Source organism: Blastocystis hominis (assembly GCF_000151665.1).
Source record: "Blastocystis hominis, Singapore isolate B (sub-type 7) whole genome shotgun sequence assembly, scaffold_4".
NCBI classification, from domain to species: domain Eukaryota; class Bigyra; order Opalinata; family Blastocystidae; genus Blastocystis; species Blastocystis hominis.
In genome coordinates this window covers 636,719-649,857 of record NW_013171849.1, presented here as the reverse complement: position 1 = coordinate 649,857, position 13,139 = coordinate 636,719, and the positions used below count along the sequence as shown (strand labels likewise).

At 49.9% G+C, this 13,139-nt stretch overlaps 6 protein-coding genes; 2 read left to right on the top strand and 4 right to left on the bottom strand.

The window, feature by feature from the left end:
- Positions 1–570: 570 nt before the first annotated feature.
- GSBLH_T00003809001 (uncharacterized protein) lies at positions 571–3,512 on the top strand (the record flags this gene model as incomplete). XM_013042609.1 has 7 exons in its annotated part: positions 571–1,197; positions 1,226–1,547; positions 1,577–1,731; positions 1,766–2,627; positions 2,658–2,809; positions 2,841–2,996; positions 3,026–3,512. The coding sequence occupies 7 exons, from the start codon at positions 571–573 to the stop codon at positions 3,494–3,496; spliced, it is 2,745 nt and encodes a 914-aa protein (XP_012898063.1). The 3' UTR covers positions 3,497–3,512.
- A 231-nt stretch (positions 3,513–3,743) lies between these two features.
- On the top strand, positions 3,744–4,816 carry GSBLH_T00003808001 (uncharacterized protein; the record flags this gene model as incomplete). Its single annotated transcript, XM_013042608.1, has 3 exons — positions 3,744–3,872; positions 3,905–4,015; positions 4,046–4,816. The coding sequence occupies 3 exons, from the start codon at positions 3,744–3,746 to the stop codon at positions 4,814–4,816; spliced, it is 1,011 nt and encodes a 336-aa protein (XP_012898062.1).
- A 1,443-nt stretch (positions 4,817–6,259) lies between these two features.
- GSBLH_T00003807001 (uncharacterized protein) lies at positions 6,260–8,116 on the bottom strand (the record flags this gene model as incomplete). Its single annotated transcript, XM_013042607.1, has 1 exon — positions 6,260–8,116. One exon carries the CDS (start codon positions 8,114–8,116, stop codon positions 6,260–6,262), a length of 1,857 nt encoding a protein of 618 aa, XP_012898061.1.
- Positions 8,117–8,333: 217 nt separating this feature from the next.
- Positions 8,334–9,290, bottom strand: GSBLH_T00003806001 (uncharacterized protein; the record flags this gene model as incomplete). XM_013042606.1 has 1 exon in its annotated part: positions 8,334–9,290. The coding sequence occupies one exon, from the start codon at positions 9,288–9,290 to the stop codon at positions 8,727–8,729; it is 564 nt and encodes a 187-aa protein (XP_012898060.1). The 3' UTR covers positions 8,334–8,726.
- Positions 9,291–12,406: 3,116 nt separating this feature from the next.
- On the bottom strand, positions 12,407–12,712 carry GSBLH_T00006715001 (uncharacterized protein; the record flags this gene model as incomplete). The annotated part of the gene is given in 3 exon segments (XM_013042605.1): positions 12,407–12,465; positions 12,485–12,614; positions 12,647–12,712. The coding sequence occupies 3 exon segments, from the start codon at positions 12,710–12,712 to the stop codon at positions 12,407–12,409; spliced, it is 255 nt and encodes an 84-aa protein (XP_012898059.1).
- Positions 12,713–12,807: 95 nt separating this feature from the next.
- GSBLH_T00003805001 (uncharacterized protein) lies at positions 12,808–13,094 on the bottom strand. XM_013042604.1 has 3 exons: positions 13,034–13,094; positions 12,957–12,999; positions 12,808–12,924 (listed from the first exon to the last, which is right to left on the bottom strand). Exons 1-3 carry the CDS (start codon positions 13,085–13,087, stop codon positions 12,827–12,829), a joined length of 195 nt encoding a protein of 64 aa, XP_012898058.1. The 5' UTR covers positions 13,088–13,094; the 3' UTR covers positions 12,808–12,826.
- Positions 13,095–13,139: the final 45 nt, after the last annotated feature.

Below are 13,139 nucleotides of genomic sequence, written 5' to 3'. Positions count from 1 at the left end.
GCGGACGAACCGAGCGAAATGCCTCTGCTCGAACAGGAGCTGTACCGCCTGCGCGCGGAGTGCATGGCCTCGCAGAAGGCGATCGAGGAATCGAAGCGAGTGAACTCGTAGGAACCGAGATGCATTTCCATGGTAGACAACTCACCGACCAGTTTATCCGGAAGGTCGACGAGTTGGAGCGAGATCACCAGGTAGCGTTCCTTCTTTTCTTTCACTCGTAGGAGCGAGAAAACTCGCTGCTCGCTGCCATCGAGGCGCTGAAGCTGAAGCTGGATTTGGAGCTGGAGAAAAAGTGGGAATTGATGCAGGAACTTCGGGAAGAAGAAGCGGAGCAGAGTCAGAGTGGAGGATTGATTTCCTATCTGTGGGGTTAATGTGGCGTTTGTGTATGGCGTGCTGGTATTGGGAATTGTATCAATCGTCGTTTTGTTATTTCGTCGTTCAGGTTCGATTGTTTCTGTTTTTCTGTGATCATTTGTGCTTTTTTTCTCTTTGTTTCATCTAACACCGCTTGATAATCAAGAAGTCGATCACTGTACGTCGGGAGTTTCATTGTATCGGACATGAAATATGAAAGTTCTTGTGATGAGCAACCCTTTTCTTAAGAATAACAATCAAAATACAGCCCAACAACAACCCTCGGCTGTACCCAACATAGTAGGGGCAAGGACTCTGCCTCCCAGCGGTTACTCGGCTCCTACGAATGTATTTAATCCGCAACAGCGTGCATTCTACCCGGGAAGTGCCGGGGGCCGCGTTGTGCCGCCTCCTCCCTCCATGGATACAGTCGCCCAGCATATGTCAAATATGAGTCTAAATTCCGAGCCTCCACAGTCTTCTATCTCTGCTCCGCCCTCAGGAAGTGTATCTGCTGGAGCCTATCGACCGATGAATGGACGTTATCAAATTCCAACGACTGCATATAATCTGACGTCTGTGGATCCGAGCCAGACGCAAAACCAGCCGATGTATGGCGGCAACACGGCAGCCATGGGTTCTGGCATGTCACCTGCGTACATGGGTCCGCAGACAAACTACGACCTATCCGCTCCCGCCCCGTCCCCGATCTCCCCGGAGATGCAGCCCGACGAAGAGTATGTCAAGCTGTCGTATGACATCGCGCCGAACAGTTCCTCTCTGCAGGGCCTCGCCGGCATCCCGTTCGGCGGTGTATTCCGTCCCATGGCTCCCGACGGCGTACGCTCGCTCCCTGTCTCCGATCTAGGGCAAAATCCCGGTGGTGTCGTTCGGTCGCGTGGGCGTGCAGCGCTGCTTCCGCTGCCGCGCGTACATCAACCCGTTCGTGTCCTTCACGGACGGCGGCCGTCGCTGGCGGTGCAACTTCTGCGGTCATTTGAACGATGGTAGGCGTGATGGAGGGCGGCGAGGTCTAGTCCCCGATGAGTACTACAGCCATCTGGACATGAGCGGAAAGCGCGTGGATCTCTACGAGCGCCCGGAGCTCTGCAAGGGCCAGGTGGAGTTCGAGGCGGGCCGCGAGTACTGCGTGCGTCCGCCGATGTTCCCGACGTATTTGTTCCTGCTGGGTAGGGGCCGGGAGGAGATGGCGAGGTAGACGTGTCGTACCAGGCGGTGGCGTCGGGCATGCTGGAGACCGCGTGCGAAGCGATCCGAGCGAGTCTGGACGATCTGATCGCGATGTGCGACAACTCGATCATCACGGTGGGCTTCATGACCTTCGACAGCGCCGTGCACTTCTACCAAATCGCTGTATCCCTCTCTCTCTTCGCTGGCTCACTTCTAGGAGGGCAAAACGGTTCGGCAGTTGGTCTGCTCGGACATCGAGGACCTTCTCATCCCCGTCCCTTCCTCTCTCCTCCTCAACCTCGTCGACAACCGCCAGGCCGTCGACTCCTTCCTCCGCGCGCTCCCCGCCTCCTTCGCCTCCACGCGCGACGTCGACACCTGCACCGGCTCCGCCCTCCACTTCGCCGCCAAGCTCCTCCAAGACACCGGCGGCCTCCTCTCGCTCTTCCAAGCCTCCATGCCTTCGCTCGGCGCCGCCAAGCTCAAACAGCGCGAAGTTCCGGCCATGCTCGGCACCGACTCCGAGAAAGACCTTCTCAAGCCCGCCTCTCCCTTCTACACCGAGCTGGCGCACCAGCTCGTCGCGCAGCAGATCTCCGTCCACTGCTTCCTCGGCGCCGCCTCCGCCGACGTCGCCTCCCTCGCCCCGCTCTGCACGCAGAGCGGCGGACAGCTCTTCTACTACCCCTCCTTCCACCAGCAATCGCGCTGGGCCGCCGTCCTCGCCAGCGACGTCCACCGCGTGCTCGCGCGCGAGACCGGCTTCGAGTCGATGTACCGCGTGCGTGTGCCCTCCGGCGTGCACGTGCGCGGCTTCGCCGGCGCGTTCTGCCTCTCCAACACCGACCTGATGGTGTCTCCGGTGTGCCACAGCGACCTCACGGTCAGCGTGGAGTTCGAGCTCGACAACGTGCTCCAGGCGCCGTCCTTCCCGATCCAGGGCGCGCTGCTCTACACCAACGCGCGCGGCGAGCGCCGGATCCGCGTGCACACGGCCGTGCTGCCCGTCAGCAACGTGCTGAACCACATGTTCGAGCGACTGCGCCAGGACGTCATCGCGGACCTCGTGCTGCAGCGCTGTCCCTTTTCTCTGTCTCTCTGACGCGTAGCGATCGAGGCGATCCCGGAGGTGGGTCTGGCGATCGCTCGGCAGAAGGTGCACCAGCTGTGCCTGGCGCTGCTGAAGCGGACGAAGGCGCAGGGCCTCGCGTCGCCGAGCGAGTCCATCCCCGCGCAGATCGCGCAGCTCCCGCTCTTCCTTGTATTCTGCGCGAAAACGACGTGAAGCGTAGATGGCGTTGCAGAAGAGCGGCGTGCTGCGCGGAGGCAGCGACCAGCGCAGCGACGCGCGCGCGTACTTGATGCATCAGCTGCGGCAGAGCAGTCTGGACGTCGTGGTCCGCTTCCTCTACCCGCTTTTACTCGACATCGCCGACATGGATCCGCAGGTTTCTCTCTCTGTTGTTTCCGAGTCTAGGCGGGGACCTTCCTCGAGGACGCAGAGGCGGCGGAGGCGGCGGAGAGCCAGTTATTTGGCCCGCGCAATTTGGTTTTGCCGCGCATTTTGCGACTCACGCTGTCGACGCTTTCCGCGACGGGGATCTATCTGCTGGACGAGGGAGTGGCGCTGTGGCTGCTGGTGGGCGACCAGGTGCCGGTGCAGGTGATGCGGGACGTTTTTGGGGTCGACTCGCTGCAGGGATATGATGTCGCGCTGATGGACCTGCCTCGTCTGGAAACCAGCCTGTCGAAGCGACTGTGGAACATCGTTTCGGAGCTGCGCGCGGACCGGCTGTATTTCTGCCCGTTGGAGGTGGTCCGATCCAGCGATGTGGACTTTGCGAAATTGAAGTGGAGAATGGTGGAGGACCGGGATGTGTTCCAGGGAGCGAATTACAGCTATTCGGAGTACGTGCAACTACTGGCGGGAGGAAATCCCGGTTATTAGGGGTTAGAGTTGTGGTGTTGTGTTTGTTCAAAATATTCCATTGTGGAGATCGATTTTCTTTTATTTGATCTTCTCCCTAGTGGTTCTCTTCATACCCATACCTGTTGTCCTCTTTCTTAGTAGTTTCTGTTTGTGTCTAATCTTCGTGAGTGAGCATTTTTCCCCTTGTATTCGTGATTATTTTGCTATAAATAACAATGGAAAACCAGGAAATGGTTGAATGCGCTGATGCTTTTGTCACTTGTAGATGTCTTTTTTTTATCCGAATTTACCCTTTATTCATGAGACTGATAGTTGGTATAAAAGTCCTGACGAAAAAAATACCACAGAAGACCCCTCTAACGGTGTAGCTTGTAAAAACAAGAAAAACAAACGCGTATCTGTTTACTATTTTCTATCGAATTCTAGGTTCCATGGTCTGAATACGAAGATAGACTTCTTTGCGAGCTAGTTGCCAAGTATGGAGAAAAGAAGTGGAAAATGATTGCTGAACACATTCCTGGTCGCACTGGTAAACAGGTACTCCCTCTCCCCTCCTCTCTCCCGTAGTGCCGTCAGCGATGGTTCTACAATCTCATTCCCGGTCTTTCCAAAGCCCGCTGGACGGAAGCGGAGGACCTTCTCCTCCGCTCTCTGCACGACCTTCTCGGCAACCGCTGGGCGCAGATCCGCCGCTATCTCCCCGGGCGATCGGAGAACGACGTGAAGAACCACTTCCACTGCCTTTCCAACCGGCTCCGCAAACAAGCCGCCTCGCCTTCTTCTTCTTCTTCTCCCTCTTCTGCTTCTACGGCTGTTTTCCCTTCGCTCCCTTCTTCAGCTACTACTCCTTCTGCCTCTTCTTCTTCTTCTATTTTCCCTTCTTCTCCTTCTTTTTCAACTTCTGCTTCATCTTCTTCTATTTTCCCTTCTCCTTCTTCTCCTTCTTTCCCTTCTCCTTCTTCTTTCCCTTCTCCTTCTTCTGCTTCTGCTTCTGCTTCATCCATTTTCCCTTCTCTCCCCTCCACCGACCTTTTTCCCTCTGCTGGACCCGTCTTTTACCCCCTGTTTCAGCACGACCTTCCCCTCCCCGACCTCGATGACCTTGCAGAGCTCCCGCTCCCCCTCACGCCCCCCTCCCCCGAGGCCCCCGAGACCAGCGAAACCGACCTCCCCGCCACCATCGATTCCCCGCGGGGAGCCGAGTCCGTTTCCACGGTTTCCACGTTTTCCACGGCGCTGATGGACTCGGCGCAGTCTTCTTTCTCGGAAGGCGCAGCGAACGCTGCGGGGGGCGAGGAGATGTGCGACTCGAGCGATTGGGCGTCCTACGATCTGTGAGAACGCCGCGTTTCTTTCTTTCTTTTTTCCTAAGGCGTGATGTGTTGTTGATTGGTGGTGTTTGTGACAAACAATCGAAACTAGGCGGGTCGTGTTGGGCTTCTTCTGCATGAGGCGATGAATCAGCATGTAGATGAAGAAGATCAGAACCACCTGGAGAGTGAGAGAGCCAAGAACAGACAAGTACCAGCACTTCGAGGATGGTGACCAGATACGCAGCGATCAAAATTCTCGTATGCATCATTACCACGGTCATGTCCGTCTCCGGATCGGTCGGGAAGCAAGTTCGCTCTTTCTTATACTTCGTGGAGCAGCCCAGCGTAAGGGTAGAAGCGCGGATATACGGATCGCGGAAATTGCGAAGATCCACGACGAGGAATTCTTGCTTGCCGCCCACGTAGTTTTTCTCATCCCAAATGGTCTCGTAGCTATAATAGACAATGGAAAGTGATCTCACTTGCACCCTGCACCGCCGAAGTAGTAAAAGAGGTCATAACCTGGAGGATCGTCGATTTGGTAGTTGGATCCATCGGACGAACGGACGCGGTAGCACAGATTTCCTAAATAACCTTCGTACATGCAGATTCTCAAATTTTCTGAACCAAAGCCTCCCCATGAATTACAAAGAGCCATACAGGACTCGGGGGTGTCACAATCCATCGTATCCCACTCTTCTGATCTTTCAGTTCTTAGTGTATACGTTGAATTGAAAATAAGGGTACCACTTTGACTATTCATCACTTGAATGGTCACCTCATCGGATTGGGGATATGGAATGTTGGCACGATAGTGGAAAGCATCCGCTGTCAAGCATCCATTGGATGGATCTCCCTCTTTGTTGCAAACTTCTCGAATAGGATAGTTTTCTCCAAATGTCTCCGTGCATTCATTGAACTCGTAAGTACTGATTCCGACTTTCACAGTAAACTTGGCATTCTTGTATTGTTCGATACCCCATTCCTCCCAGTTCTCTACATAGCGGTTGTATCTGAAAAATAATAACTAGTAATTATCAAACCTACTCCTTTATCTTCTTTACTCGCGTCGAGTATAAAGATGGAAGTAAGCGAGCTATAAGAAACAGCGCCGTAGGTATGATGATGAACAACACCAAGATAACGGTAAGAGCGATTCCTTTTTTTGTACACGCCATATCAATAAAAAATGCTATAAGAAAAATGCAATCGCGGGAATCCAACAAACAAAAAAGAAATACTTCTCCAATTCACTCTTCAACGACGCAGCACTTGCCTCCGTTTTCACGTACAATGCGCATGTAATGGGTTCTCCATCGAAAAAGAGAGGCAGGACAACTCGCGTTTTGCTGACGGTACATCCACACTTCGCATCCCATCCACAATTTACTTTGATCATTCCATTCTCGAGAGCAAAGATCAATCGTCGTGTGTGATCGTCCCTACACGTGAATCCGCAAGCACTCTCTCACTGGAACTCCTCAATGCGGAAGAATCCAACGCCTTCGTTGTTCCACTTCTTGGATTCGTTGTCCAGCTTCAGCAGCTTCGCTCGCACTTTGAACAGCACGTTGACGCCTTCTTGGCCGAGGGTCTCGTCGTCGTCTTGATTGGAGGGAGCGGTGGAGGACTCTTGAGCAGGAGTGGAGTTCACCGTTGGGATTTGAATCGGGATGGAAGGGAACGTGAATTTGGGAGCCGAGGAGGCAGAGCTTTCGTCGTCCTTCTTCGCTCCAAAGGTAAACGTAAATGCTGGAGCAGCAGAAGGCTTTTCATCGTCCTTCTTTACTCCAAATGAGAATGTTGGAGCAGCAGAAGGCTTTTCGTCATCCTTCTTTACTCCAAATGAGAACGCTGGAGCAGCAGAAGGCTTTTCATCATCCTTCTTCGCTCCGAATGAGAACGAAGGAGTTGTAGAAGGCTTCTCGTCATCCTTTTTCACCCCAAATGAGAACGCTGGGGTTGTAGAAGGCTTCTCGTCGTCCTTCTTTACTCCAAATGAGAACGCTGGGGTTGTAGAAGGCTTCTCATCGTCCTTCTTTACTCCAAATGAGAATGAAGGAGTTGTAGAAGGCTTTTCATCGTCCTTCTTTACTCCAAATGAGAACGCTGGGGTTGTAGAAGGCTTCTCATCGTCCTTCTTTACTCCAAATGAGAATGTTGGAGCAGCAGAAGGCTTTTCGTCGTCCTTCTTTACTCCAAATGAGAATGAAGGAGTTGTAGAAGGCTTCTCGTCATCCTTTTTCACCCCAAATGAGAACGCTGGGGTTGTAGAAGGCTTCTCGTCGTCCTTCTTTACTCCAAATGAGAACGCTGGGGTTGTAGAAGGCTTCTCGTCATCCTTCTTTACTCCGAATGAGAACGCTGGGGTTGTAGAAGGCTTCTCATCATCCTTCTTTACTCCAAATGAGAATGAAGGAGTGGTTGAAGGCTTTTCATCGTCCTTCTTCGCTCCGAATGAGAACGCTGGGGTTGTAGAAGGCTTTTCATCGTCCTTCTTTACTCCAAATGAGAACGCTGGGGTTGTAGAAGGCTTCTCATCGTCCTTCTTTACTCCAAATGAGAATGAAGGAGTGGTTGAAGGCTTTTCATCGTCCTTCTTCGCTCCGAATGAGAACGCTGGGGTTGTAGAAGGCTTCTCATCGTCCTTCTTTACTCCAAATGAGAACGCTGGAGCAGCAGAAGGCTTCTCATCGTCCTTCTTTACTCCGAATGAGAACGCTGGAGCAGCAGAAGGCTTTTCATCGTCCTTCTTTACTCCGAATGAGAATGAAGGAGTTGTAGAAGGCTTCTCATCGTCCTTCTTTACTCCAAATGAGAATGTTGGAGCAGCAGAAGGCTTCTCATCGTCCTTCTTTACTCCAAATGAGAACGCTGGGGTTGTAGAAGGCTTTTCATCGTCCTTCTTTACTCCAAATGAGAATGTTGGAGCAGCAGAAGGCTTCTCATCGTCCTTCTTTACTCCAAATGAGAACGCTGGGGTTGTAGAAGGCTTTTCATCGTCCTTCTTTACTCCAAATGAGAATGAAGGAGTTGTAGAAGGCTTCTCATCGTCCTTCTTTACTCCAAATGAGAACGCTGGGGTTGTAGAAGGCTTTTCGTCGTCCTTCTTTACTCCAAATGAGAACGCTGGGGTTGTAGAAGGCTTCTCATCGTCCTTCTTTACTCCAAATGAGAACGCTGGGGTTGTAGAAGGCTTTTCGTCGTCCTTCTTTACTCCAAATGAGAATGAAGGAGTTGTAGAAGGCTTTTCATCGTCCTTCTTTACTCCAAATGAGAACGCTGGAGCAGCAGAAGGCTTCTCATCGCTGTTCTTCAGCTCCATTTCCATTTGCTTTTCATTCTTAGAGACCACCTTCTTACCATTCGCCTCCTCAATTTTGTCTGCGTATTCGATATACTCCTAAAATATGATTGAACCCATAAGCAACACACTCTCAAGAACAACGACCAATTTCCATTAGGATGGTGAGTTAAATGATAGTTTACCCAGTTTGCAAACTGTTTGTTCAAAGTGAGAAAACTAAACTAACAAAAAACGGGAGCTCATACTTATAACGCATTACAGGCTTTTTAGTAGCTTCTTCGTTCTTTCTTGCCGCTTCAAGATCCTCACTAAACTTTCCAACGTTTCCAGAATTGATCGGCGTGACTCCTAAAAGTTGTCAGAATATCCATATATTTATTACCACTTTCTGGACGTCGGATCTTTCCAAATAACCTTTTACCTGTGTGTGCCTTAGTTTCCCCTTCATTATGGTTTATGGGTAGGCTGGTGGATGGCAAATCCTTCAGGTCAGAAGAGGACACTCCGTCACTCGTAGTAGATCGCTTAGGCATTCTAACCAAAAAAAACTGTGGACCTAAAAATAGGGACTATTTTCCATAGTGTGTAAAACAAACATAGGATAGATCACCCTCTCCAATTAGCTTTCTTAGTTCTTGAACTCAAAGGTAATGTTCTTGTTGGTCAGCTTCTTGTAGATGGTGGACAGAGCGTCGAGCTTGTTCTCCACCTCCTGCTGTCCCTGGGGTCCCAAGAACACTCTGATCACCTTTCCAGAGCGTCCGTTGATGCTGGTGTGCTTTCCGACGCATTCGCAAGGATACACCAGATCATCGATGATGGCGTCCTGCACAGCCGACACGGTGTGGTTGTGAGGGCGGACACCTCCGAACTTGTGAGAGCGCTTGTAGTCCTTGGTCAGAACGGTTCTCTGAGCCACGAACACCACAGGGCGTCCCTCGAACTTCTTCTCCAGCTCAGCGGTCAGGCGAGACTGAATCAGACGGAAGTTCTTGAACAGCTTGTAGGGCACGAACACCACGATGGCCTTCTTGTCTCCAGCGACGGACACCTCCTTCGCAGCAGCCATCTTGAAGGACTTCAGGGGCTGGGCAAGATCCTTGGTCTTCTTGGCAATCTCAGCAATCTCGTTGGCAACGGCGATCTCGAAATCGTCGGCCTTGGTTCCTTCGGGCTTCACAATCATCTCCATGGTCTAAAAACAAGGTAAGCAATTGTTCGTCTGGAACTAGCTTTTTTTTCTCTCATTTCAACACTAAGCCACCACTTACATCACGAGAGTTTGGTTTAGGGGTGAATATTTGGGGTGTAGCGTAAATGACCAGAAGACCCTATTTTATATTTGGGACAGTTTGCTATAAAAAACAAATCACTTATTCTGACAATCAAAACAACTGCATTGACTAGAACACTTCCTTCCATTTAAAAAACAGGAACAGTACTTCTTTTTGCAGTTACTCCGTTTACAAGAGCAACAAATTACTTCACTGGTACTGTTCTGAACATAATTCTCCCCTCTGAAATAACCAACTTCCTTTGAAACAAGTCGTTTATACGCCTTGACGTTGCGAAGCTTTAAGAAATTGATAGCCTTCTTTCTTGCCTCATTCCCTTCTTGGTTCAAACAACCCACACAGGAGCAACTACTTGAACAAACCTTTCCAGCCTTCAGACACTCACAGTATCTAAACTTGAGGCAAGACGACCAGAGAGACAATTTCAAACAATGTGTTTTGCGACAAGTACACCGAATGACTGGAATAGGATCAGAAATTGTTTGTATGCTAGGCGGCAAGGCAACATGGGTGGTAGGTATATTATATACAGGTTGGTAAGGGCTGGTTGTAACTACAGGATTGTGAGGGAGAGCTAGGTAACAAGAAGCAAAAAGAGAGATACGCCAAAAAAAAGGAGTCTGGAAAACAGAGGCATATAGGCAACAACCAGGAAGTGGAGAATAGAAAGGCAGGGTGGAGGCACTTATTCTATACTTTCGATCGAGCGCAAGAAAATTACGGATTTTGAATATAAGGCTCTGTTACTTGAGAAATCACAGAAGGGATGCATGGAGTAGTTTCTTTCGCTTGGAGAACGGAGGGTTTACCATGATCCACCTTTGAAACACCTCTGAATCAAGAAATAGCCAAAATCATTACACACTGCTCGAAAGCGCACTAATAACCGAATATTCAAAATCCTATATGATATATACAAAGAAAATGTACAGAAACGGTAATTTCTTCAGGACTCGTAGAGTGAGACGGTATAGTAACCAAATTGGATTGTTCTTCTATTTGTCCCTTCTTCATCTACTTTAGAGGAGTGCTCGTAGCAAGGAGACTAAAGTTCCTTTTTAAACAAACACGGAATAACTAAGAATTGGATTTATGAGCTGCGTACCACTGAATATATTCATCCTTGATTTCCTTGGACATTCTAAGAATCTCGTTCTTCACAAGTTTGTAGTCTATCCATTATTCCCTCGACACAAACCCACGAAGTCCATCACATGTATAAAAGACAAGCGAAAGGTCTTTCTCGCTCGGAATTACCCACTTTGCGCCTTCCTCCAAGCTTCCCTCCCCCAGCAACTCGATATAGCACCATCCATCAGACTCCACAAAGCGTCGATAAATCGGATGCTTTCGAATGCGCTCTCCGAAATCGAATCCAGGCGCTTTTACGTCGAATTTCACCGTATACGAGCACGGAGGCAACACAAACGGCTTCAATTCGATCTGCGACTATCCATTACACTGCAGAAAAGTGGAAACGGGGTAAGGAACGGATCCATTGTCCTTGAAGAAGCACTGCATAATCGCTAACGTCATATGTCGGCTCAGGAAGCGATTTTGGTCCTTCGGGATCTTGAACGGCAAGTTGTCGAGCGAGAGCGAGTGGAAATGATACCACCAGCGGACGTACATGTAGATGCAGGGCGTGGAGCTGGAGACTTCCTTGCCCACGAAGGTGACAGACGGCGTGATGACTTGGAAAAGGCCATGCAGACGCCCCGATCCGGAGACGTAGACCATGACGATCGTGCCGATGTGCATATGCGAGGCTCTACGAGTGAGCGGAGACAAAGAGTGGGACAGATCGGCATCGCCCTGGCAGAGCGTGAGAGTGTTCTTCTTACAGAGAAGGTCGAACTCGCGTTGGTCGAGAATGAGAAGCACGGCGCTGCGATGGAGGAAGGAGCACGATTGTGGAGGTTAAGAAACAAATAGAAGGAAGGAATTGGATATTGACTACACTCTCGTCCACTTTGAATTGCGCCACGTCGTCTGCGTCCTTCGGTTCCTCCCACACGAACTTCTCTATGCAATGAATCCACGCAAGAGCGCGAACTCTGCTTGCGAATCATGCTCTGTCGCGCCATGAGCAGAGTCTACGATTCACTGCACACTTCGGCTCTACGTTGGGATGGCGCCACACCCACGAAAACAACTCATCGCCCGTGTCTCGATCGATCTCGAAGCCGTCGTCCAGATCATCCAGCTTGATTGCCCGCTCTACGCGATGAATTCATCCCCATTCCACAGCAAACCATCATTATCGAACACTCGGAACGGCATGTGCACCACTTTCAACCACTCCACACTGAACGGCTTCGAAAAATCGCCGTCGTCTTGGACACGGTCTTTCATTACGCACAGTCCCTTCCGTTCATTCCATCCTACTCGCCTACGTGGATCAGTTTGCTGCCTTGTACGCTCACGAAGAGATACACACAGCCATTACAGCGATCGTAGGCGTTGTTGAGCGCCTCGATGTGCTGGGAAGAGATCTGAAACGTGCCGCTTTTGATGCATTCGCCGAGACGCGTGATGTCGGGGAAAGTGAAATAGAAAAAGGAGTATCTAGAGAAAGAGAGAGAGAGAATAGGGAGAGAGTACTCTGGATTGGAGGGATTGGGAATGTTCAGCTCGTTGAGAGAATAGATCGAAGCCACTTTGAGTTATCAAGCCAAACAAGCCGATGCGTACGACGAACATCTAGCGTTTCGTGGGAGTAGTTGCAGTTCTCTCCGTATTGGCATTCGCCTTTGGATTCGTACGAATTGCACTTGTTCTTTCGAATTCCAGACTTTAATACCATCTTTTCCTAGAATCAAGCTCCTTTGGAACTGCTACATGTGTAGAAATATTCAGCTCCATGTTTCGGTTTGAGATATCAATGATTAAGGGAAGCGCGCCTGCTTCATAGGGAATATGTCTTCAGAGTGAACTCATTCCTAAAACAGTACAAGTTACGGCAATGCTTGCCGAAGGGGCAAAACCCTTGCTTATAGAATAAACACTCTCGCTACAAAATCAGCAACTTCGTTAAAATGCACTTTTCCGTCACGCGGGGGGTGCTTAAACCTACAACCAACACGGGTACATCTCGCTCCCAGTTCGCACTCCGGCACTTTGTCGGGAATGAACTCGTGGAGATACGCGCAGGCGTCACCTCGTTGGCATTCATGTTTTAACCAATGGCGACAAACAATGTCCTTCTTTTCCTTGGGAGACTACATGTGGATAAGAGTCGCTTATTTCGTACCACGGTAGGTGTCTGGGAGTTTAGGATATCAACGGTCTCCTCGAAATTAAAATGGAAGTCCGACATGACAAAAGAAAAACAATTTTATAATGAAAGTAACATTTCTTTTTTTCAGTCCCTCCGGACATCATCGCACCAAACGAGATTCAAACAAACAAGACAAACAAAACTATGTGCAAATTATAACTTCATATCTGGTTTCTGAGTTAAGAGGCATCCGTAGCGCTCTTTGCAAATCACTCTTTCCTTCGAATACTTGTCATCAGGAGAAAAGCGAGCTACGAATCAAAAAGCATGATTTGCCATCTACCTGGATGTGCAGAGAAGGTCGGACCTCCTTCCGGGGTTTCTTTCTAAACAATCACAACTCGCCACTAATCAGCAAACCTTTAGTGTGTACACTCTCTTTCCGTCTTCACCGATATAGTAATAAAGATGCATATTCACAATAACCAGGAAATATGAAAAAGTGAGTAATAATAGAGAATGTCCT